Source organism: Neolamprologus multifasciatus, chromosome 8, assembly GCF_963576455.1.
Source record: "Neolamprologus multifasciatus chromosome 8, fNeoMul1.2, whole genome shotgun sequence".
Classification (NCBI taxonomy): domain Eukaryota; kingdom Metazoa; phylum Chordata; class Actinopteri; order Cichliformes; family Cichlidae; genus Neolamprologus; species Neolamprologus multifasciatus.
This window is the reverse complement of record NC_140446.1, coordinates 7,473,231-7,500,075: the sequence shown is the minus strand read 5'-3', so window position 1 is coordinate 7,500,075 and position 26,845 is coordinate 7,473,231. Positions and strand designations below refer to the sequence as shown.

General features: G+C 41.0%; 1 protein-coding gene across 1 annotated transcript in view; it reads right to left on the bottom strand.

Moving 5' to 3' along the window:
- Positions 1 to 3,289: 3,289 nt before the first annotated feature.
- cox10 (cytochrome c oxidase assembly factor heme A:farnesyltransferase COX10) overlaps positions 3,290 to 26,845 on the bottom strand; it is a 35,353-nt gene continuing 11,797 nt past the window's right edge. Inside the window, exons 5-7 of the mRNA XM_085170312.1 lie at positions 11,934 to 12,004; positions 6,801 to 7,033; positions 3,290 to 4,343 (exon numbers count right to left, since the gene is read on the bottom strand). Coding sequence (XP_085026438.1) covers positions 3,910 to 4,343; positions 6,801 to 7,033; positions 11,934 to 12,004 — 738 coding nt within the window. The 3' untranslated portion in view covers positions 3,290 to 3,909. The remainder of the gene's footprint in view (positions 4,344 to 6,800; positions 7,034 to 11,933; positions 12,005 to 26,845) is intronic.

The following is a 26,845-nucleotide window of genomic DNA, read 5'->3' as shown; positions in this document are numbered from 1 at the left end:
TTTTTTACAACTACGAATTCCAAAGCTAATGTTGTCAGAAATATGAAAAAAAAGGTGGTGAAAAAATGTCTATAGGCTACATAAACAGTGCAAAAATAATCTCAGTTCACAAACCACATAATTTGAATGACACTGACTGTGAGTGAATGCGAAGAAATGAGGAGGGCACAGTGCTGGCGGTTTGAACTGGAAACAGGAAGCGTTACTTCATTATTTAGTTGACATTTTGTGCATATTATCAAAAATTACAATTTATCCCCCCCATAAAGAGCAATAAAACCTATTAACAATGACATGCTAAGTACTACTACTACTACTAATAATAATAGTTAGCCTATAATTCCCAGGTATTTTAATTTCCTTTGTATTAAACGTGTGTCTTAATTGGATTTTTTCGCGCATTACAATAATAGTAATAGTAATATTACTATAATAATATAGCAATAATAGTACAATAATGGTTTTCCAACTTACTTTTGCAATTTTTTTCAGTACTCAGCAAGTTAATTAACGATGCAAAGCAGGAAACAATACTTCGATAATCCAACATGATGGAGGCAGTGCTCTCCCGGGCTTTGTTATTCTAATATCCTGCTTCTGACAAAAGCTTGAGAAGCAGAAAATCACGATTTTAATCTGCATTCATTAATCTTTTTTCGTGTGTTTATTTATTTATTTTACTTTTAAAGAAAGTATGCCACGAAGGTGTCTTTATTCATTTATTCATGAAAAAAAGGATCCCTCGCATTAATGTAGGCAAACTTTTAAAATATAGTTTGTTTGGAGAGGTTTTTCGGTCATAGTTCAGCCATCTTCCAAACCCAGGCATGCTTTTTATTTTATTTATTTATTTTTTATTATGATTTTTTTTTTTTATCTGAGAACTTCCAAAGCTCAGCAAAACTCAGAAAATAAAACGCATCGAGTATTGGAAACATGCATTAAATTTTCATTTGAGAGAAAAACAGAGGAGAACAGGGACACCGAGTGCTTTTCGATTGGAGATGACTCAAAACAGATCGATAATTTAAACCTCGCGGTATTTTAGCCCCTTTTATGAAACAGCCAACCCACTGATAAACTATTGTGGGTTTTTTAATGATTTGTGCAGCCTTCTTTTTCATGCGTGTTATTACACATGAACAAGCACGATTCATTTTCCCCACTAAAGTTTTGACTGCAAGAGTCAAAGCCACGTCGCAACAACGGCCTGAATTATAATAAGAACAGAAGATAATATAATCATCCCGAGCCCGCAACGTGACGCACAGAGCATTTCTAAGAGCAGATCTATTTTTTTTTAGATATATAAATATGAGTCATTTTCCTGGTGGAAAAAAATATGGCATTGCAGTAAAAGGACCTGTTGCTTGTGTTGATGCTCCACGGCGAGTTTATCGTAGCCTACTGAATATTTTCTCCCCATGGCATCAGTCACTCTTTACTCTAATAGCATATTCCTGCGGGGACTTTTTGGATGTAGTTTTGCTGCGCTGGATGTATAGTTTCACTCTAAATATTTCTTTAGGATTAATGCAGCTATTTGGATTCTGTTTTGCAACAACCAACCTTTGAAAAGAGGCCAGAGGTCATCCTTCATCCTGAGATTTCTGCGCTTGGTTTGAAGAGTCCTGGAATCCGAGCTGTTGTACAGCGTTTCCCTCCTCCTCTGATCCGAGTCTCAGTCTGGATATGAAAGCTTTCTGCACCGGGCTGGACTGCAGATTGCTGCTCAGGGAGTCTCCCCTGTTTACAGATGCATATTTCGATCTTCACTTTGTTGACTCTGGCATGAAAGCTCCCACTCGCGCTGAACTGGCAAATCACATGAATGATTTAATGGCTGATATCAGCAATGGGGAAGAAGAGAGACCTCCATGTTTTTATGCATGGAGAGGAGTGAAATAAGGGAGAAGAGTACTCATAAAATATTGTTGACTTATAAAATAATAATAGACGCAGCCTTTCTGAAGTTTTTCTTCATTCTACATTTGAGTAAATGTGATAAATCTAAAGTTTAAAATGCCCAGTAACATAGGAGTCAGCTTTTATGTACTCTATTATGTAATATAGGAGTCAGCTTTTATGTAAAGTATTATTACTAACAGAAGCTTGTGGTGTCCTTGGAAATCAAATACTTAAAGAGCTGCTCTAGCTTCGCTTTAGACATCTTAATTCTCCTGCTTTGAACAGTCTTTTCTTTTTTTTATTTCTACTGTAAGTTTTACCACAATAAAGTCTGCTTAAAAGCACCCTCCATTAAAGCTACAGCAATAACTTACATTATTGGATACAATCAAATATTTGAAATTATATTTAAGGTGACACACAGGAATGAAAAAAAGAGTCGGGCACATATATAATTTTGCTGAGAAAATGTTAAAAAACCAATAAAGTTCCAGAAAGTTAAGGAGAAAGTTAAAGAGATGAAGTCTTTTAAAATCCAGCTAGTAGGTTTATTTTAATTTTCTGCAATTTTAAATAGCTTCTATACATTTCCTCCTGAGAATGAACTTTCCCTAGATTTTCAGCGGTAATTACTGATTTAAACAAAACATTTTTCTTTTCCTTTTACCTTAAATCTGAAGAGAAACTCAAAAACTGTTCTATACGCGGAGCAACGGCTGGACATAATAACACAAAAAGCAATAAGACTTCAACTATCTTGCCTGATGGTACAAGGCGAGGTTCACCACTCGATCTCTATAAGAACACGTGTAAACCACAACAGGCCATCACTTTGAGCCGTGAGGTTTGGTAAAGACATTCAATCTCCACACAGGTTGTGCGCCCCCCTCACCCCACCCCAACTGTAGCAGCTGGCTCAATCGCTCTCCTTCAGCCCTCTGATATGAAACTCTGTATCCGGTCAGGCGCTTTACGAGGATGTCGAGCCGTTTCAGGTCTCTCGGCCACGGCTAAATCCTACAGCCCCCTTTTATGGCAGGAGGATGGCAGCGAGAGGAAGGGGGCACTTGTTTCACCGACTGCGGTGATGGAAATGTAACCAAATACCAAAACTAGGGGTAAAAGGCGGAAGGGGAGCACATGCTGACTGACAGGTGCAGAGGTGGTCTGCTAAATGGAGCTCATTGGAGGGATGGCGATTTGTTGTGAAAGTGAGCATACCCACTAAGGCTTTAATTGAAACCTAAATCCATACATCATGCAGGCAGCAACACCTAACGAGGTGTGCTAGCAGTTCGTGTGTGTTCTTTAAATATGTATAGAGAAACCAACTGCATGCACAGTTATTAACACACAGTAAATGATGACACAAAAGACAGAATCACGATCATGGCGTATTTATTGTCAGAGAGCATTTGCCCTTGTTCCTTACAGGGGTGAAAGCCTTCCCTTTGTTTTGGTGCAGGCAAACCATGTGGAATTAAAGCATCGTGTTAACGAATCGAGACCCATCAGTGTAAAAGCAAAACGCAACAAGGCCTATTAACCGTCAAGTATCAGGGATCAAGTGAAAGTCGAGCAAAAGTCGACATAACTGCTATGCTGCAGCTGCCAGATAAACTTTGATTCGTCCTGTTTTTGTCAACACTGACTGAAAATAAAACATTTCGTTTGATGATTTGATTTTTGCATTTGTACAATGCATTGGAATTTATACTCTGCAGTATGTCAACATCAGTCATGTAAAAGAGAGATCAACTAGTGGGCCCCGTTATAAATAAATACAGAATATATATATATATACAGTACACACACATTCAAATGATTACAACCTGATGTAATAATTCAGTGTGTTTTCTGTAATTCAGCTACCAGCTCATGTCCTGATATGAAGTCAGCACCGATCACATTCCCGTCCAACTGAAGTAAGACACTAAAGGAGTATTGTGGTTAAAACGAGGGTCGCACAGCTGTCTTTGATGTCATGGGTTATCTATGAAATTAGCTGGCTGGAAATGTGAGGGGTAAAAAGGCCCGAGGTAGAGCGGCGCCCTCCTGATTACTGCTATACTTTTTACAAGTGAGTGCCAGCAGCAGCAGCATGGGCAGGTGCCAGAGGCTGCAAAAGAACAGCTTTCGGGCGCTGCTGCGATCTCCCTTGTGGTAGAACCGGAAGGCCAGGTAGCTGATGTACAGGTTGATGGGTAAGGAGATGATGGGGAAGGTCCAGGTGGTGACATCCAGCACGGGTGCTAAAGTTGACAGACCGATCAGACCGAGGCTGTGCCGTAGGGCCACCCGCTTGCACATGGCAGGGTGGGTGACGGACATCATTCGATAGCCACCACGCGAGTAGTCTTCCCTCAAGTTCCAGCTGAGGGCGTTGAAGTGGGGAAACTGCCAGCTGTACAGGAAACCACCCAGCAACAAAGCACCTAGACAGAGTGATGGGGGGGTGAGAGAGAGACATGAATGTTTAACTGATGCGGTGCTTATTTAATTCACACTCAGATTACTCAATTGTGATCAAGGTGTAAAATAAAACCACATATTTTTAATCTTAAAAAAAGCGATGAGACAGTACTTCCATGCACTTTATTAGGTACACCTACATGTACTTCCAAAACACCGGGTGCTACTCCTGTCAGCTAAGAACCGGAAACTGAGACTACAGTTCAAACGGGCTCATCAAAACTGGACATCAGAAGACTGGAAAATGTTGTCTGGTCTGATGAGTCCCAATTACTGTTGTGACATTTAGATGATTGGGTCACAATTTGGAATGAAACCATAAATCCGCCCTTATTTCAGCTAGACTGGTGGTGGTGGTGTCATGGTGTGGGGATATTTGCTTGGCACACTTTGAACCCCTTTACTACTAAGTGAGAATAGTTTAAATGCTATGGCCTACCTTAGTATTATTGCTGAGCATGTCTAAAGGCCTAAAACCAAAAATGGGTCCAAGCCAGTACTGTGTTATTTTTTAACGGCTTTTGCTTAAAATATATAAATAAATAAATACAATTCTCATTTACAATAAACAAACATTTAGGCCTACTTCTAAAATAGAAACGAAGCAAACGGTTAATAAAAGAGGACAAAAGTAAAATAAGTGGTTTCTTTTTCTGCTTAGAGGCAGCTTTTCTCATAAGTATTATTCAATTTCGTCGCAATTAGTGAGTCAAACCAGAAAAAGAAGCGCACAAACTGACAGGAAGGGAAAATACTTGATCTAATTCCCTCGCCACAAGACTTTGTTTTAGCGGCAGTGGCTTGTATTTTACACCCTGCAAAAGTGTTTAAAAAAACCCAAAAAAAACAGACCTGTGGGTCACAGCACAATACATTTTTACTAAATTCTCTCTATGAGGTTAAGTCCCGTAATAAAAGAGAGCAACACACCTTTCGTGTGACTATGAACGGAAATGAGTGCACTTTACTTTGAGAGGTCACGTAACCACTTAAATAACTCTGGCCTATTTATTACTTCATGATGAATTACTTCAAACTAAAAGTAAAAAAAAACAGAAAAAAACCCAATAAGTAGGACAAATGTGAAGACGAACATTTCTACAGAGCAGCAACATAACGCCACATCTCACACAGATGTCATAACCGAACACTTGATGTGTCACCAAACATGCTGAATAACCTGCTCGGGTTCCATCTTTCCAACATCTTCATTTAATACCAAATTCATTTGACACTCTGTATTTAAACTCCACACGAACAAAAGCACTAATAATGCTACAGGGGCCCTGGGCATTATGTAAATCGAGCTTTATCTGCTTTAAAATCAGGCCCGGTCTCACACTAAAATAAGTTAGCACAAGAGCACAGCCACATGATCAAATTACCTACTGCAACAAATAATTATTTTCATCAAGATTTATGTAGTTCATGTAATGTTATTAGTATTATGAAGGAAAACTAGCAAAAGGGTATATTTCAGAAGCTCAAATCTGTTGTTTTGGGGCATTCTGGTTTAAAGCTGAAATGGATGTAAGTGAAGCTATAATTTTGTCACGACTAAAAAACTTAGAAGACGGCAGTCCGGGAAGCCGTGTCTGTGTACTGTATATGCAGCCTTTTTTCCTACAGACTGGCTGAAGACACGAAACAGCACGCGCCTTTAGTTTGGAATAACATGCTGGGTTTGTATCGCATCACAGTTTGGCACAAGTGAAAAGTGAACAGTGACGTTATGACAGTAATACTGAGGCGCAGTATGGGTTTCATTGTGCAGTAGGCCTGCAATTAATCTTTTAATAATCCCTCGATTAATTATTTAGTTATATCAAATGTCCCATAATGTGGGGGGGGAGGGGGTGGGGGTGCATTATACTTGAGATGTTTTCAAATGACTTGTTCCATCCTGTTCAACTGTCTAAAACCAGAACATATTTGATTTACAATGATATAAAACAGATCTGCAGTAAATCGAAAAGCTGTGTGTGCAGCAGATATTTGGCATCTGTGTTTGATAAATCTATCCAAGCTGCAGGTTTTCCTACAACTAACTTCAAAATGTCTACACTAGTATCAAAAATACAGATGCAAACCTTTGACCCCGACTAAGTGACGGGATCAGAAGACTCGCTTATACTGTTGGAGCATGTCGGACGACGAATCAATACGTGATGAAATATCTGCAGAGAGGAGTGGTCTCTACCAGGCTTGCAACGTGTCCCTTCATTCGGGGACATAACAGTGTAATTTTGAAGATTACAACTATGTGGATCATATTTTCTGTGCTTCAGAGTCTCCAGATTTCACCCCAACTGAACACCTATGGGAAAGGTTGTAATTACCTTAAAAAATGATAATATGGGTGTTATTTAAGAAGGGTAAATATGTAAGAAGCTCACAACAGTACAATGCTACATTCATACCTGGCTCCAGACAACCTGTGGCCGCAGTCCAGCCCATCACAGGAGGTATCGCCCCCACAACTGCTCCCACCCACGTGTTGGTGATGCTGAGTCTCTTGAGCGGTGTGTAGCAACAGGTGTAGAGAAAGATGTTGAGGGCGCCCAGGAAGCCTGTCAAGGGGTTTACTGCCAGCGTGAGCAGAGCGACTCCTGGCACTCCACAGGCCAGAGCAAAGGACACTGCGTGGAGGGGGCTGATATAAGGAAGGGAGACAAACAGAGAGGGAGTCAGCTATATCGACTAGACAAAGCTCAGGAGAAAGCATGGGAACAGTGTGCTGATAATGTTTCCCAGGTCTTTCAAACAGACACCAGATAAGACAATAATAGCTTCAAATGTTCAGTACAGACACACGCAGACCCGTGGGGGCCAGCAGCCAGCAGCCGAGCATGGCTGAGTCTCAAAACGGGAGGCGTGGAGGACACTCATCTGATAAGAGTTTGTCAGGGATAAAAGTAGCGCCGCAAGATGAAGAGCATGTGCACGCACCAGAGATCAAAACTAGCTGAAGGAAACCACTGTGGCTCAGGCTTTTAGCTGGATGAAGGCTTCCTCCTCCTCTTCCTTCACCCCTCATCTTTAACTGAAAGCAGCGATGGCAACGTCTGGTTCAAATTCACCAGTAAATGCTTCATAAATTAAAGAGGGAGGAGATTAAAATCTTGACCGAACGCAGGCCTTTTTCTTCAGAAAGCCAACGGGGCTTTTATTTTGGTGGTGTGGCCATACAGGGGGATTGGAGCATTAATGTGATTAGTGGTGTTATGTCTTTTTTATGTGGGCTGAGATGGGGCCGTGCAGGCTGGCTTTGGGCTGGCTCAGTGGGGGTCAGGGAAGGGAGTGCGTCACATGGCCTGAGGTGGGTTTAGTGTCCTGTGCTTACAGCTCGACACAGCCGCAGTCATAACGTCAGGCTCTTAATGTCAACACAGAAAGCCCAACAGGTTTCCTTTTGGTTAGACCACAATCAAGGTCATGGATCCAAATGTAAAACACCCATAAGGTTGAAGAAACAAGATGAATCTACTTAAAGCCCTGTAATCTGTGAAGCACTCAAATGGTCAGAGAGCGCAAAGTAAACTGTGGAAAGCAAACCTTCACTATTCAAGCCTGACCAGAAATAAAGCGGCTTGAGGGACTGGTGTAAAACTGGAAACTGAATACAGATTTATGGAACCAACACCACTCACATACAGTGGGGCAAAAAAGTATTTAGTCAGCCACCGATTGTGCAAGTTCCCCCACTTAAAATGATGACAGAGGTCAGTAATTTGCACCAGAGGTACACTTCAACTGTGAGAGACAGAATGTGAAAAAAAAATCCATGAATTCACATGGTAGGATTTGTAAAGAATTTATTCGTAAATCAGGGTGGAAAATAAGCATTTGGTCACCTCAAACAAGGAAAATCCCTGGCTCTCACAGACCTGTAACATCTTCTGTAAGAAGCTTTTCTGTCCCCCACTCGTTACCTGTATGAATGGCACCTGTTTGACCTCATCATCTGTATAAAAGACACCTGTCCACAGCCTCAACCAGTCAGACTCCAAACTCCGCCATGGCCAAGACCAAAGAGCTTTCGAAGGACACCAGGAAAAGAATTGTAGACCTGCACCAGACTGGGAAGAGTGAATCTACAATAGGCAAGCAGCTTGGTGTGAAAAAATCAACTGTGGGAGCAATCATCAGAAAATGGAAGACATACAAGACCACTGATAATCTCCCTCGATCTGGGGCTCCACGCAAGATCTCATCCCGTGGGGTCAAAATGATCATGAGAACGGTGAGCAAACATCCCAGAACCACACGGGGGGACCTGGTGAATGACCTGCAGAGAGCTGGGACCAAAGTAACAAAGGTCACCATCAGTAACACACTACAACGGCAGGGAATCAAATCCCGCAGTGCCAGACGTGTTCCGCTGCTGAAGCCAGTGCATGTCCAGGCCCGTCTGAAGTTTGCCAGAGAGCACATGGATGATACAGCAGAGGATTGGGAGAATGTCATGTGGTCAGATGAAACCAAAGTAGAACTTTTTGGTATAAACTCAACTCGTCGTGTTTGGAGGAAGAAGAATACTGAGTTGCATCCCAAGAACACCATACCTACTGTGAAGCATGGGGGTGGAAACATCATGCTCTGGGGCTGTTTTTCTGCCAAGGGGACAGGACCACTGATCCGTGTTAAGGACAGAATGAATGGGGACAAGTATCGTGAGATTTTGAGCCAAAACCTCCTTCCATCAGTGAGAACTTTGAAGATGAAACGAGGCTGGGTCTTCCAACATGACAATGATCCAAAACACACCGCCCGGGCAACAAAGGAGTGGCTCCGTAAGAAGCATTTGAAAGTCCTGGAGTGGCCTAGCCAGTCTCCAGACCTCAACCCCATAGAAAATCTGTGGCGGGAGTTGAAAGTCCGTGTTGCTCGGCGACAGCCCCAAAACATCACTGCTCTTGAGAAGATCTGCATGGAGGAATGGGCCAAAATACCAGCTACTGTGTGTGCAAACCTGGTAAAGACCTATAGTAAACGTTTGACCTCTGTTATTGCCAACAAAGGTTATGTTACAAAGTATTGAGTTGTATTTTTGTTATTGACCAAATACTTATTTTCCACCCTGATTTACGAATAAATTCTTTACAAATCCTACCATGTGAATTCATGGATTTTTTTTTCACATTCTGTCTCTCACAGTTGAAGTGTACCTCTGGTGCAAATTACTGACCTCTGTCATCATTTTAAGTGGGGGAACTTGCACAATCGGTGGCTGACTAAATACTTTTTTGCCCCACTGTATTACTAAAAAATATTTCAAGATGTTTGTTTGTTTTTTTAGCAAATACTGAACACATTCAAAAAAACTGACATGAAATCTGCCACAAAAATCTCAAGAAAACATTCAAAAGCTGTTTTTCTTACTCATTTTGTTGAAATTTACACACAAAAACGGAATATTTAGTTGAAAAAGCACTGAGGGTGACTACGCTTCAGTTACCTTGCATTTTACTAGCATTTAAATAAATGTAATACTGTATACTGTTCTGTAAATATGATTAAATTACTCAAAGTTTAGTTCACGTTACTGAAATAGTTGTTTGATAAAATCTGTTGGTAAAACTGAGATGCATTGATGGCTTTATAAAAGCTAGTAAGTAGTCCCAGATCCATTAAAACTTTGAACTTTGAAATCCCACTCTGACTTAAGTATGTGCTGATTTCCACACTGTAACCATCTCTGGTTGTCTCCAAAAGTTGATTGTGTTCATCTGGACGTAGCGTTTTCTGGGAGAAACGTTTCGTCACTCATCCAAGTGACTTCTTCAGTCTCAGCTGACTGCAGGTTTCCCCAATCTTATAAACAGTACATTTGCATAATGACTGAAACCAGCCCACTGAAGGAACAACAGAACAGAATCAACTTTTGGAGATGATTTTCCTGGATGATTGAGAATGCATCAAGACATCTCTGGTTGTAACAGTTGCAATCTGAATTGCTCTCCTTAGAGATACTCAAAATGATCTACTGCCTCACCACATCTGGAAGCCTTAAATTTGACAAGACCACAACTAAGAGAGGGTGACTGTCATTCACATTTCCCAAAAGAAAAAAAAAAAGGTGGGAAAGATGATATACTAGTATTGTCCTGATGTAACACAACAAACTACATCCAACACTGACATCACACTAGGCGGAGCAGGTTTTGCAGTAAGGACAAACAAAGCTGGGTAACACAATTTAACTCATACAAAGCGCTGTCCTAAAGGCAACACAGAGATGTGTAAAATGTGGCTTCCTGATGGCTTGTTTGACAGGACAGTCCGGCCTGCCATCTGCTCTCTGTCTCCGCACGAGATTGTATGTGTGAATGAGGAGAAGGGAGACGTGCTAGAAACAATGAGCAAGAGATGCGGCTATTTTGTGAATCTCGGAGACAGACGTACACCTCCTCTTGTCAAACGAAGGCTAAAAGCCAGAGAAGAGAGGCTGTGTTTAGACAGAGGGAGAGCACTTCCAATAACCACCTCAGCAGCACGAGTACACTTTTAAACAGCATGTCAATGGAGAATTCCTTAAACTGGGATGAGATAGCTATAGTGTGGGTGAAGAACCAGTCATGGTACTAACAGAATCTTTAGTTAAACAAAAAAAAAAAAAGATCGTGTGGACATTCAGTCTATATTTAGAGAGCTGCACATCAACAGGTTGCTTTATTTCTTGGGGAGATGTTCATCCTGTAAGAATGAACGGCAAATGAGGCAATTTCCTGGCAATGATAATGGTTGAAGAAGACCTGTAGTCGGTTTGGGTTTATGCATCAGTGAAAATCCATGTGTTTGCCTGCTGCTTAAAGGTGCTAGTCTTTCAAAAGGGGCAAGCAGAGACCAGCATATCCAGTCACTGAGTAAGATTTGTAGGAGCGTGGCAATCCACATAGTTCACTGAGCACCAAAACAGAGGTTATCTGATATCTAAAGAGCAGAGGTAGCACAGTGAGGGCGGTCAGGTAACCTACACCTCATCTCAACCTCATCACCCTCCTTTCCAACCTGCTGACAAGTTCAAATTACACCTGACAGGTGGAGAGCCGAGGCTCATCAGTGCTGGCATGCATTTCTGTTCCTGGCAGCTAAGATCTCTCTACATAACAGCTATTGCTCTGGTTCAACACCACAATAACTCAAAAAGGAAAGCTGGAACTGAAAGGTGTAAATTAATATGTGCTACTGTTTTATTTAAGCAGTAATCATCATATCGCCTGCAAGTGCGCAGAGGCTCTGACATAGATCACGTTTCACCCCAGGAAAAGTATCCAGCTAAGGCACAAGGTAAGGATCAGGTCAGTGAGCAAGAAAACAGTAACACACTTTGTCATTCACCCAGTGAGATGTACAAGAGTTAGTCAGGGTGGCTGAGCAGCTGTCACACAGTGTCGCTGCACTAAACTCAACCCAAACTCGTGGTGAGCTGGTGCACTTCACTCCTCATGTGCATTTGTTTTACAGTCTTTCTAAAGGGATAAAACGTACCGATGGTAGTTCTATACCAAATCAATCACACAGTGTTTAATATGCAGGAAGGAAAACATTACCTGATCTGTCCTCTTACGAGCGGACGGTTCTTTGTTCTGTTCATGTTGGAGTCAAAGGGCACCTCGAAGTACTGTGGAGACAGAAGAACAAGTGGGTTAGTGCAGGAAAGTGACAGTCAAGTTCCAGATACAAGATACCAGACAAGAAGAAACAAGGAGGAGCTGTCCTGTGAGACATATTCTGTACGGCATGCAGCGGAGAATATTTATCAGTCTATGAAATGAGAACTTTTGCAAAACGTTTAAGGTAAATTCTTGCACACTTTCTACACTGCAATTCAAAACATGCAGCTTGTCAAATTAAAATGAGTTTTCAATATATTGTTGAGATGCAAAGGTTGGGCTGAGACCCAGACAAACATGTTTTTATTTGTTTTTTAATTCAAACATTGTGCAGATGCAAAAAGGAGAAAAAAAGCCTAAACCTCATACTGGTTAAGCTTTCACAGAAATGTACATAATATAGTGTGCCTCATAGAGCAAACATGGGAGACTTTCACTATTACTGCCAATGTGAGTCTTTCTACTGCAGCATAGGAACAGAACCGATGTGATGGGACCCGCTTTATGTACGGTCATACCAACTCTCTAAATCGAAAGCTCGCACTGCATTTTAAGAGTAAATGGACTGGAGGTGGAAGGTGGAGGCAGTGAGCTAGCTGTTGGGTGGGAGGTGGTAGTGGTGGGAGTGTTCTGGGATACAACTATGTGAAAAACTACTTATACTCCTGTTTTATGATCTGCTCTGGAGGAGTAAGCTTCAAAGTGCTCCCATGAGATTGGCAATGTGTGACTAAAACGCAAACATATGGGGTGCTTAAATGCAGGAACTGGCTAATCTGTGTGTGCGCGTATCTGTGTGCAAGTGAGAAAATGAACATACGTGTGTGTTTCTTGTCTGATGAAGCATCTGACTAACGAAAAAAGCAGATAAAGCATGTGAACTGTGGAATATCGACGTCCATCTCTCCTGATATACGCTTCACATAAAATATCTAATAAACAGATAATCCACTTTTCTCATCTTAAACCCCAGTTACCAAATTTACTGCAGTCATTAAAATCATATCATAAAAAACATTGGAGGAATGTGCCACCCTTGGTATCACATAGATTTTCTTTTCTAAAATCATTAGGGAGTGGGCCACACCATCAATCTCTGATACAGAAGATCTCTCATAATAGACGACTGTAATTTGGAGTAAAAACACTGATGGAAAGATCAAACATCTTTGATAACAATGTGGTCCCCTTACATCAGTTTGCACTATGTTTGGTGTTGGGAGGCATACTAAGCCATTCAGATGAGGGCTGCGAAATGCTACACACATTTCAAATAGTACAATATAATACAAGTATTTCATTTTGCTTGTTGTCACATGATACAGCTATCCTTTAGTCACAATTTTACATCCCATCTCAAGATAAAAGAACAAAACTGGAACTGAGGGTCAAGTTTAGCTCCTTATTTGGATGCAGTTACTGCTAAAATTGCAATGCAATAAAACTGTCCAATAAAAATGTTTAACAGTCAAGAACAAGTTTCTTACACTTGGATTAGGCCTAGTCTGAAACTCAAAAAAAAGGGACTTGGACTATGGTTAATCCATGCCTGGGAAACTGAGCCTATAATTAATAATAATCCATCTTCATGCACTCAAAAGAAAACTTCTGTCTTCTGTTTTCCATCTTTGGTTCAGCTTTACTGCTCTGCTTGGTTTTGGACTGTACTAGGCTATGGCACAGCTGCGTATGCTGCTGTAGGACCCGAAGGCCCAGGCCAAGGTGTTAATTCTATTTCCTGGGTCAGGAAATGCGTCAGGAGGTCAGGGGCCGCATGAGAGAGAAATGCACTTTGCGGCCAGGCTAGAACATAAGAGGACTGAAGCTGGCCTCAGGCAGGCCCAGGGCCAAGCTCACTGCAACACTGCTCACATAAAAAAGGACCCACTTAGTTTCCAATAACATCATCCCACATGGTTTAAAAAAAGAAAAAAAAAAGCCCAAATTCTGTGCACAACAGGACTCTGTCTTTTGTAACAACACACCTGTACTGTACATATGAAGTGAAGTAAATTATCTCTCTCCCGTCGCTCGGATCATGCTGTCGCGTGCATTTGCAGAGACTGATACGTAAATGTCACGCGGCCGATCCTGTTCCGTGATCCGTGTTGTCATTTCACAGTTTGTCCAGTCCTGCTCGTGTTCCTCCCTCTCTGCCTTTTAAGTCGAATTGCCTCATCTGGTTCGCATTAGCGGCCTTCACAACCCATGTCATTATTTCCGCCCAACATCGCCATGTGTTACAGTGGTGGCATTAAAATAACTGGGCCAGTTGTGTTTTGTGTGTGTGCGCGTGTGCTGCTACAGGTAGGTCCAGAGTTTGTAATGATTTGTAATTGTTGACAGGTCTTCAACTACACCGAGACCTTGATTGTGTAATTAACTGACTGTGGATGACGGTTATAGCATTTAGAAACCATTTCGAACTCCACTTTAAGACCAGAGTAGGGTTTATATTTAAAAATAAAAATGTGTTTAGTGGTGAGATATATAAAAATACCCTGCTTTGAATAAAAATGTATGCCCCCCAGATTTAAAAAAAAAAAAAGTAAAAAGAAGAGAGTGTTGATTGTTGTGACAAGGTTTGGAAAGGACTTTGATTGCCTCTTTTTATTTTTGGTATGAGCAATATGCTAATGCATAAAGTACATTTTGAGTTGTGATGCATCTGGACAATGTCTCAGAAGAAGATATAAACAGATCTTTGAGTTTTTGGGGGATTTTTTTGTTTGTTTTTAACCTCATGCAGCTCTGCTCACAGCACTCACTGATACACTATGACGTCTAATTGAAACGGATGGTTTCTGTTTATTTTAAGAGCGCCACTGTTCACTCATCGTTCATTTCCTGACAATGCCGAACGGTGTAGGAAAATAGGCCATTTATAATAATCTGCGTAGCTGCAACAAACAAACTGCATCTTTAGCTCCAGCTAAAGAAATGACTAAACCGACAACATTTCCAACCTTATGGATCAGCTTAGGGATATACAATAAAAGACCGGTGTAGGACCGGAAGCTATGGACATGAGTGCTGCTTTCAATTATGAACGCACACGCACACGCAAAACCCCTAACTGTAGGGACAATTATCTGCCAGACGATGAGGATGGAGAGCAGGAGAGACCAAAGAGGAAAAAAGGCAAAGGAGAGGGGGTGTTCAGCTGCCAGATCCTTTGAGCTATCAAAGACAGAACGTGATCCACCGCCAACCACCAGGGCTCAATTGATAACAGGGTTGGGGGAGGCATTTCCTATTCTTGTGCAGAAGTGTATCTGTTTGATGACTGTAATTTAAACACTCAGGCAGCATAATTTAAGGCCATAGTTTAACAAAATGTGCAAAAAAAAAAAAATCATTTCATGAAGTTGGCCTGTAATACAATTAAGAAGAATGAACAACAGAGGACAAATTTAATGTTAACTGACCGCTTACACATCTCTGATCTGAAAGCAAAAACAACAATAGGAAGTGCAGCGATGGTTAAGAAAGGAGTGCTACAGTAAGTACACTCTGTTTACTCAGGAGGCAAAAGTGTGCCTAAACACAGACACAACTAAGCAGCTGCATGGCTTTGGCTCACAGAAACATCAGCTGGCCATCAACAGCGTCTCCCTCTCTTGTTCTGGCGAAAAAAACCCAGGTGCACGGGTAAGCCCGACAATCGCAAGTCATCACTTGTCAAGACTGTCACCTGTTTGCGCACTGCAGTTGAATAGCAGAGTCAAACATCCACAGGGGTGGGTGGTGCTCCGCTGCATGCGAGCCAAGTCTACTTTACAAAAAAAAAGAGAGAAAAGCATCAGAGCTTTTAAAAGCCCTTTCAGCACCAACTGTGAACTGTCTCTGATCAGCCACTTGACAAACAAGCAGCCAAAGATTTACATAGATTAAGCTTTCCTCAGAAGTCAATTCAATGTTTCTGGCAGACGTTCGCGATGTTTGGAAGTCAAATGAAAGAAAAGAAAAAGAAAAAAACAGACAGGGCATGCGACCTGACTAGTCACAACACTAAACAATGGTATGGAAGATCAAGGTTATTTCAAGGGGTCTCCACTTCTAGCGAATGAGCTGTGCTGTCACAAAAAATGCAACTGAGGCAAATAAAGTGGCTTGGAACTATTTGAGTAATGCTCTAATTTTACACTGCTTCCCTGAAAAACCTGTTATACACTGCCAAAGTACTTATTAGTACTGCAAAGATGAGCCGTTTGTGAACGTCTGTGAGGACAGCAAAGCCTCGATACAGATGGGTTGTTGGTGGTTTAAAACTGGTTGGGAAAAAAAGGTAAATTATTCTTATATATAGCACTTTTCTACTCTACTTGAGCACTCCAGGTGCTTTATACAACATGCCATTCACACAAGCACTTCTATCTAAGCGCTTTCTTTCCAACATTCACACACATTCATACTTGGAGTTCAGTGTCTTGCCCAAGGATACTTTATACATGCAGACTGCATCAGCCAAGGATCAAACCACCAACCTTCCGATTAGTAGATAACCTGCTCTACTTCCTGAGCCACAGCCCGAGGTGGCAAAGGAGACACACCACAAGAGACAACTGTCCTAATATGAATTCAGCTACACATGTTCAGCTAGAGAAAAGATTTGTTTCCAGAAAATGTAAATGCAGGATTTTCTTTAATGCTAAAAAAAAAAAACTGCTTGAGAAGCGCAGCACTTTAGGGCATCTCCCTTACTCCATTTCTGTATATAGCAGTATTTAGATCCCACTATCTGCAGTGAAAGGGAAAGATAAAAATGTCTTCCGGAGTCTGGAATGCTGCATATGAACAGCTGGCAGATGTGTCTGAGGCTCTTCATGTGATCAATGGCGCTAGACGAGCTTGTCTGATTAAAAATAAAAAGCCCTGATTGCTTTCCCTCGTTACACGTATGTGTTCAGAATTAGGCTATTAGCTTTAGCCTTCTAAAAGCATGCAACTACCCCAAATGAAACATCCCATAATTCTTAGCTTTCTGAAATCCAGCCGCACTCAGTGCTGCTGTATAGCGTAGTCTCTTCCCACGCACCACTTTAAAGACTGCAGTACTCTGTCTGGCCAAAGCGTGGATCACGTCTCCCTTTCAGCTGTGTGCTGAACCCACACCTCTTCCAGCTCTCTTTATAGTGGTCTGTGTGGAGCTGTTGGCAGCGGTTCAGCTGGCACAGCATCCCTCTTGATTAATGGGCCGAGTGTGGGACAGTGAAGCGCTAAACTGTCCCCATGTTAATCAGCCAATTAATGCCGGGCAGAGCTGCATTACCTCTGCCCTGCCGATAATCAGTCCCGTTGCCTGTGAAGATATGGGCAGGATCTGGGAAATCTTACTGCAGGGCAGAGGCATGCTGTACTCAGTGCCTGGAGCATGAAGAAGGATGGAGTGCTGCAACTTTAACAAAAAAAGAAAGAAAGAAAGGAAATGCAGGGGATTTTTCATACCTGTTTTTCTTCTAATTCATTTGATCAAAGGAGGGTTTGACAGCTGCTGCTTTGCCTCCAGAAGGAAAGTTTTTACTGCACAACTAAAGATGAATGAGTGTTATCCATTTCTGTTGTGCGCAGGAGACCGGTTTAAGCTGCTAGGACCCAGCCTTGTGGGAATATGGGTTTAGAAGTGATGCCATAGTTCATCTTACTTTCCCTGCGTGTCATAAACTATCAATATTTTCATCTTTTACACTGTATTATGACTAGGCCACAGTGCCTCCTAGTGTGAAGGAGGGCTCAGATTACAAGACTGACTCTTGCTGGGAGACGTTGAAGAGGAGAAAACCTTTGGGATTAAAGCATCCACTCTCACAAACAGATTTCAGAAAGAGTGCATAGCACCCAAGATCAGTAAACTTGCGATTTTACTGATACATTCAGATCATTAAAATATTATACAATGTAAAATCCTTAAACTTGGACTTACGGCTCTATCCTTGGATGAATTTCCCAGTAGTTTTCCAAGTAGAAAAGTAGGAAGGGGTTGATATAATTTCTCACAGAACTAGATATTGACCACGCTGGGTGAGATCCTTACTTTCACTCTACAGTACACATAACTATGCAAACAAGAGGAATGCCTTTGGAAAGCTGGCCAGCCATATCTCTAGTCTCAGCCTGATAAGTTAACATTCTTACTAATGAGGGTATTTCAGGCCAGTTTCTGATTACCATTAACTTTGGGCACACTTGACTGCTTTCTATTCAGTCTCACAAAGTGTGGGAAAATAAAATAGTGAAAGCTGAATTCATAGAACTGGGCTGTGTGTGTGTGTGTGTGTGTGGTCACTTGTTTAAAAAGAAATAAACAGTCCTTTCCGCCATCAGCGTGCATTTGGAAGTAACTGTGAGGGTGTGACTGACATGACATGCAGTTTGAAAGCCTCTCAACAGTTCGGGTGCAGTTGAAAAAGAGACATGTGCATGACCATGTGTATGTTTGAGAGAATGTGAGTGTTTAGATTTTTCGTCCGCAGCTGTGTCTGACCACAGGAAGACTGGAATGAGTGTGAATGGGTGTTCGTGTGTGTGTGTGTGCTTCAATATGGCTCTGATACGGCTCGATGTGGAAGAAATGCATGCTGGGAAAATAGAATAGGGAACAGACACATATGAAAGCCCTCACTCTTCTCTAAAACATGACAGAAGCCATCACCGCCTCTGGTGGATTTGTATTTGTGGCAGTGACCTGTGGTAAGATCCATTCTTCATCTCTAGACAGGTTCATTCAACAAGCCTTTCAAATCAAAATGAGGACGAGAACAAGACAAGGCTGGGTATAGACCTTTATTTACAGCCGTACTTCCCTACTCACCCATAGCATTCCCGCACTTCCCTACTCACCCATAGCATTCCCTTTAAGGACATGAAATTTCAGTTCAGGTGGAAGACGATACGGGTTTTAAAGAAAAACTTAAAACTGGTCACATTTGTGAAGAAAAGGCAGGATGTATATTTGTTTTAGTCTTTTATACATTTCTTTTTATCTTTGTTGGAATAGAAAACAAGAAAAGGATAGAAGAAGAGCAGGGGAAAGACAGGGCTGGAACCCGGGCCTCTACATTCACCATACAGTGTATAGGTAGCCATACCAGCGTCAATATGTTTAGCATAACTCAACTGCTACATACGTGCTTATAAACCACAAAAAGTTGTGGTTTTCAGTCTTAGATAGCATCTGGCAGCCCCCCCCCCCCCTTTTCAGTTTGACATTTCTAAAGCGACAGGAAACACAATAGGAAAAAGCTGAGCTATGTGTATTTGGAGGCAGAACATATGCAGATACACGCAATGCAAGGGATCTGACAGTAAACAGTGGCAAGAAGCAGCGGGACTAAATTATTTATCCGTGAGTGACAATCTTGTTTGCTGGAGCAAATAGGAGGAGAGCGTGTAAACAGGGTAACAAAGTTCCTGTCAGAGTCTGTCCTCCTCCACTACCAGAGCTTTACCCCGGAGACCCATCCCTTCTCACTATGTCTCTGTATCTGTGCCTCCTCATCTCCCTCACTATCCTCTCAAGTGGAAAAGCAACCAGTTAGCATCTTGATGGGTTAGAAGTGAGCTGTCAACTATCTGTCCTGTGAAAGCAACAAATATTCTTCCTGTCAGGATGTGGCACAACACAACTTGTAGAGTGTATGAGCCCTAGCACAGGTTCTCAAGGAGAAGTTAAACTCATGACTGCAAAAATGTGTCTAATTGTCTAACTGTCATCGAATTATCAGAAAATGTCAATTTACAGGCTTTTATTTTTACTAGGGAAAGGGGTTTAACATGTCAACTGGTACACAATATAAAGAAACCCTAGAATGAATGCTGCATAAACACTTGGCTGCAACAACGACAAAGCTGGCTAACCAAAGAAACAGTATATCTGCTCATCAGCATTCAATTTTAGTCTTTTAAACAAATTTAAATGCTGTTTTTTCCCCAAAAAATCTCTGTCAGTATGTCCACGTGAGACAACCAGTCACTAGTTAGGTGTCATACAGTAAAAGCCAGATATGAAACTACTGTGCCTGACTCAATAATTGATTTGAATTTGAAAAAAACACAATAGCATTAAAGAGCACAGAGTATGGATAATAAATTAAGCTGTGTTCAACATAAACACTCTGCTCCAAGCTATCTCAATGACCATGTAGTTCATCTACAGACTAACTTAGTTAAGCTGCTTGTTAAATTAGTTCTGCGATCATTGTGTGAAAAAACTGAGGAATGAATGGGATCAGCTAAAACGCTTGCTAATCTTCTCATTTAAACCATGGCTGGTATATTGAAGTATTTTAGTGATACTTTAATGTAAAAACACTGCCTCTCAAAATTAAGCTATTCAAGGTTAGCTTACTTCAAAGGTGAACTGATAAATGGAAACTCCTCACTAGCCAGCAGATGGCCAATCAATTTGCCAAGTATTCCTTTTTTTACTAGCCCTGGGCCACTAAACCAATGGTTAAGTTAAAAACTGTAAGTCAATACCTATCATTAAAACCATAATGTTGAATAATAGTATTAATAAAATCCCAATGACACAATTAAAAAAGTGCCATTATGATTGTATGCTGGTGAAAATCAGACCCATATTTCCCCTACTCACCCTGTCTCATGGTAAGCAATTATTACCCCTATTACCGGGTATTATTATTACCAATTCCAGCCTATAGATGTTAAATGTTTAATTCACTGGATCTGATACATTTTGCATGTAATGCACACACACACATATAGGGTATAACCACCTAAGGGTACTTTTTTAGATGTCTATCATTCTGTAACTCATTACAGTTGAGTGGGTGTAAAATGAATGGGAACACAGCAGCTGCTACGTCCTTCTGCTTGAATGAGTCGCTACAAGGTTATATTAATGGTGCAGCCTTTACAGTTAAAAGCCCTTTTTTATGCATTCACATCTTTTGCTTTGGAAGCATGTAGGCACGCACAATCAGACACAGATATACTCTTTGCTGAATTAAATCTGAACGATCAAATGAGCTCTCTTATAACACAAACCGCCATGAGCATTAATTTAGGGGAACGTCTATGACAACAAAGCCTTAATTACAGAAGCCCCTTCAAAGCAAAGTTATGTTATGGGGGCTACATTGAGCGATTACACCAGTTTTGTTTGTGGGATGAAAAAGTGATGCTTACGGGCGAGACTAGAAAGAGAGAAAATGGTTATGCGATGTACAGCAACGAGCAATCAAGTGATATTATAGTGTAGAGATGATAAAAAAGCAAGTTTGAGTTCACCATCCCTTTGTGATTCCCAGGTGAGGGGAAAACAAAAAGTGTTGCCTCATATAAGGTGTTGAAAGAAATGAATGGAGACGTCAAAGCCTGAGCAAATATGTACGTACACACCCAGGGACGCATGCTTTGAACTGTATTGTAAGCAGTAATCAGCAGTTACTACATGACAGAGTCTGCTAGGCTGCCGTGTCATCAAATGCCCAAAGATCCTTTTAACTATCACACACCCAACACAGAATAATAGCTTCCTCGGGTGAGAGGAATGACGGGTGGAGGATAAAGAGGTGAACTGACGCGTCTCTAAAATGTCATATCCGAGCACGAGCACGACAGACTTACTAAGTCTTGTGTCTGCCCTTGCAGTGCTACCACCCACATAAATCGTAGCATTTGCTGCGTGGCACGAGATACATGCCCAAAAAAAGCCACTTCAACTGCTTGTTAATGCAAACATCTAACCAACTTAATGCATTTAGTCATGTAGACATAGTTCAGACAACTGTATGAAGGTCAAACAGAGCATTTTGTCCCTCGCAAACATGCTCAAGGTGTGCAAACCCTTGTCAGTAAAAAGGTGAAAATGCATTGTGGATGCCAGAGCTCAGAATAGATTGGCCAAACTGTTTCAAGCTGATAGGAAGGCAACAGACACTCAAACAACCGCTTGTTTCCTTGGAGCAGATCGGCTACAGCAGCAGAAGACCACAGCAGGCACCACCCCTGCCAGTGAAGAACAGGAAATTGAGGCCACGATTTGCACGGCTTACCAGAACTGAACAATAGGAAAGCACTGCCTGGTCTGATGACTTCTGCGGTGACATTCAGACGTCAGGGTGAGAATTTGGTGTAAACAACATGAAAGCATGGACCCATATAGCTTTTATCAATGGTTCAGGCTGGTGTTGGAGGTTTAATGGCATGTGGGATATTTTCTTTAAACGCTTTAAGCTCCTTAGTACCAGCTGAGTAGCATTTAAACGCCATAGTATTGTTACTGATCACGTCCATCCCTTTACGATCACAGTGTACGTACTGGAATAACAGTCTCCAGCAGGATAATGCACCAAGCTCAAATCATGTCAAACTGGTTTCTTGAACATGACGAGTTCACTGTACTCAAATGACCCCAGAGTCACCAGATCTCAATCGAACTTTGGGATGCAGTGGAACAGGAGATCTGTGCATCCAAAACATCTGTAGCAACTGCGGGATGCCATCATATCAATATGAACACAATTCTCTGGAGAAAGTTTGCTGCACCTTGCTGGGTCTGTGCTAAAATTAAGACAGTTTCAAGTAGGGCTGCACGATTAATCGTTAGAAAATCGCGATCTCAATTCATACTTATGTGCGATTTCATTTCCAAATGACAACGATTTAAAAAAAATAGAAAAAAAAGAAAAGACGACGACGATTGTACCGCATTTTGATCCGGGACATAAGCTGCATGAAAACAAGCGCTCACTCTTCCTGCTCAACAAATGACAAGGGCGGAGCCTTATACCACGTGATACAGAAGCTGGCTGCTAAAATGGGCAGGGAAAAAACAACAGAGAGCATGTCAGGGATGACGAGAAAGTGACAGGAGAAAATCCGTCCCGGTCAACCACCCAAACCTTATACAGCGCTTCCCTATACCCGTCGAACTCCCGCAGGCACAAAGAAATTACGGAGGCTATTACTTATCACCTGACCAAAGATATGGCTCCATCAACACTGTGCAAAACGAGGGATTTAGGAAAATGATCAACACCCTAGACAAACGCTAACTATTTTTCTATTGTTGCACTACCTGCTCTATACACGCAGTGTCGAGCAACAGTGGAGACGGAATTTCAAGCAGTACAACATTTTGCGGCAACAAGAAAAATGTGAGACATTTGTTGTTTTTATGTTTATTTATTGTTTTTATGTTCAGTCTCAACTGTTACGAAGTTGATGTGCAGTTAATAAGTGCAATAAATATTATATTGGAAAAGAAAATCGTGAGAGAATCGTGATCTCAATTCTAAGCAAAAAAATCGTGATTCTCATTTTTTGCAAAATAGTGCAGCCCTAGTTTCAAGGCAAAAGTAGCTCCATCCCAGCAGTAAGTAAGCAAGAAGTGGTGGGTGATTGTATAACATTGTCAATATCCATGGATTTTAAAGTATACACAAGCCCTAATGAAGTTTATGTACTCAAAGGCTTTCCAAATTATCAGATCTTTTTCTCTTTTGTTTCTTGCCCCGTATTTTGTTAAGTTTTAGCATGGTAATAACTGTAATGACAAAGTAGACCTGGAGGATATTTCTGCTTTTAAATGAGACCATTATGAGCAAAACTAAAAGGGCATCCACGATCACATAAAACAACCTTTTTATATGCAAAATATCAGCTGTGGCATTTTTCAGCTGTTCAGTTTATCCTTTGTGATTACATAATGAAGTACTGAAGACTTTGGGTGAATATGGCCAGAATAACAGTCATTGTAGACCGGGCATGAGACCTTTTTAAATTTCAAATATGTGCAGGAGCTGAAAGCACACAAAACAATTATTCAAACTACAGAATAGTAATAAAAGACAGCTAGTCTATATCTGGGGTTCCTGATAATAATGCGACGTCTTCATAATGCTTAGCAGACAGAGTGCACTATGCAACAGCAAAGCAAAACGATCTCTGAGGACTTTTCTCCAATAGATGCAACAGTTTCTTTGCTGACAGTGAGAAGCAGAGCAACAGCTGTATAGGAAACGGTCCAACGTGGCTCAACTCGGGGTTTTGTAGACCCTGTCTGAGATGACTTGGCTATCCTACGGTGTCAATCTGCATGGCACAGCTTCGTTTATCTTAAGATTAAATATAATAAATGTCTCTTTGTGAAAATGGCTGGAAATTGAACCCTCCGTGTGGCATTTAAAAAGGAAAAAAAATTGCACTCTTCATCACATTTAGAGAAAAATGCAAAAAAGCTGGAGAATGTAAGACAACACCATAAGCATAGGGGAAAATCTTGGTGCATGTTGGGAACCATTTTGTTTTCCAGCAACGATGCCCTTGCCCCAAAAGCTTCTCGGTTTGAATCAAATTAGCATGCAGTGTTGGCTCACGGGCACGCCATAAACAGGGCTGCTTTTGTTAATTATCCATGGATCTCAGCATTACAAAGAGTGTTCCTACTTGCCTTTGGCTAAGTTACGTTCAAATAGAGAGGCAAAACTTGCATTTAAAGGTGAAAAAATAGAACACACAAATACATAAATGTGATGTATTAAGAAAACAGATACTCTAAATGTGCGTTTCCCAGCCTCCTTACTTTAATTAGCCTTCCAAAACAACAATTCTTTTTTTCTTCGCTGTAAAACCAGAAAGAATCATGCACAAAGCAGTTTTTTAAAGAATTATTTCTCTGCCTTATGTCTAAATAAGACCAAAAGCCTGTAACATATTAATATAAAGAGCATAAATATCAGTGAGCTTTGGAGTTGTCTTTATATCCACATGTCCAATTATCCCTCCAGCAACTAAACACAGTAAGGAAAAGAAAGAAGAACAAAAACTCAACTGAAAACAGCAGGTCATTCCATCAAATTTATTATTCGCTTCTCTGTCACAGTTTTGAAAGTGCTGCAGTACATATCACCACACAGTATGTTCTCATCTGACTAACATTAGCCTCACAAAAGACGTTCCACATCATTGCAAAGCCATTGCTTTTTCTGTCATGATACTTTCGCTTGGTTCATGCCATAATGGGTAATTTTGAGCTCAGCTTAACAAAAAACACTTGGGCTGGGGATAGTTGTCTCCGAGTGACATTACATTCAATAAATAGACATGCAACTCTCTGGCCTCCAACTTGCAAATGTTCAGCAATGCAGAGAGGGTCATTTCTAAAAATGAGGAGCCCGCCAGGACTGTCCTCAATCTATTTCAGTGTGGTGAAACAGAGGAATGGTCTCGTATAGCAGACATATGAGACCTCACCAATCAGGTGTGGTTTTTGATTTTTATGAATGCACATGACACTATCTGTAGTAGCACCAACATATAAACAGATCTCAAGGGCTTCTTTCAGTTTCTTCCTTTCAGATACCACAATCTGAAAAAAACCCTCTCTCAACTGCAAGAATTAATCGCAACTGAGAAATTAAACACAACAGATGGACTGTTACAGTTGGTGTTAAAAATATTTACTCTCGTGTTAGGTCTGTCACTGCTAAATGAATCCAAAAGTATGTGTGTGTGCGTGAGGAGTGGAAAAAGGCTCATTGGTGCCAGACGGTGTTGAGGTGTGTGTTTGCGTGTGGGTCTGTCTGTGTCGGCGTCTTGCCACGTTGGTCATTGAAGCCCATAATCACAGTGTTTTGTTCAAAACTAAAGGATAATCAGGAAGGTGGAGAGGAGGTGCTCCACCTGCCCATCAGTTATCCCGTGGAGTGAAGTCGACTATTGTGGAGACGTGTGTTTAAACTAACAGGCTGTGGCACTGAAAGCCCTTCAGACGTGAGTGTTTGTGCATCACCCAAGTGTGATCTGGACAAAAGGCCAGATCGCACTTGTTGTCGCGTCTGCTAAGAATCTTTTTCTTTCATAGGTTGTTCACAAGAAGAAGTGAAGAAGCGAAATATGTTATATATCAGTGTATGTTTGTAAGTTTTACTCTGAAGTTTAACTGTGATGTAGAAACTCATGAGAATTAAACCCACTAAGAAGTCATTTAACTAAAATTTGATCAGTACTCTGGGCAGAGAAATGCTTGTGAAAATGGAAAAGTGCCCATAAAATGACATAAAATTAACTATTGACTTGTGAATTGTTTAGGGATGGATGACGAATGCCAGATAAATGTAACGTTTTGGTTTTTAATACTGAATTAAGTCGTATTTGATTCAAGAAAACAAAAAACAAAACAAACAAAAAACAAAACAGACAACTTGAAGAAACCTGATACCAACAAAGAGATTTCTTTAGCTGCCTTCAGTACTTCTTTAAATTCACTCTTGCACTGATCTCCTTTAATGAGGCAGCTTTCAACTGACTCAAAAATGTAGTTTTTTAGGGATTCACATCAATAGAAAAGCACCTAAGATTAACACCCCACAAGTGCTTCATTAGAGTAAGGCTGTTGCCTGCCAAAGCCCTTATAAATGAACCTTTCCTCCAGTTCATTTACTTCATTAAGTTTGGTTTGCCTACTTACCAATTAATTCTCTCTATAGCAGATGAAAGATACACAAGAAGAACAGAAAATCTAACAGCCACATCATAACTAACATGCATTTTTAAAGCTTCCGGCTAAATGTAACTTTAAAATGAGAAACACGGAGTATATTAGGCTCTTGTAATAACACAGACAACTTCTTGGCCACACGCACACAACACAGTCAGGTTAAGCTTTTGGCAAATTCTTCTAAAAGAAAGGAACAAACTCACAAACAAACTGTGGACAATACTAGACACCAGAATTTCTATCAATCCTTGTATCTAAGCTTAACAAATACTTAGCCTGGCAGCAGTATAAGCTGGTGCCTGATCGCGTTCATTATCTCTGGGGCATATAATAGATGGATTTAGCCTTCGTGACTTTATCAGAGGATAGCATCTGTTTCCCA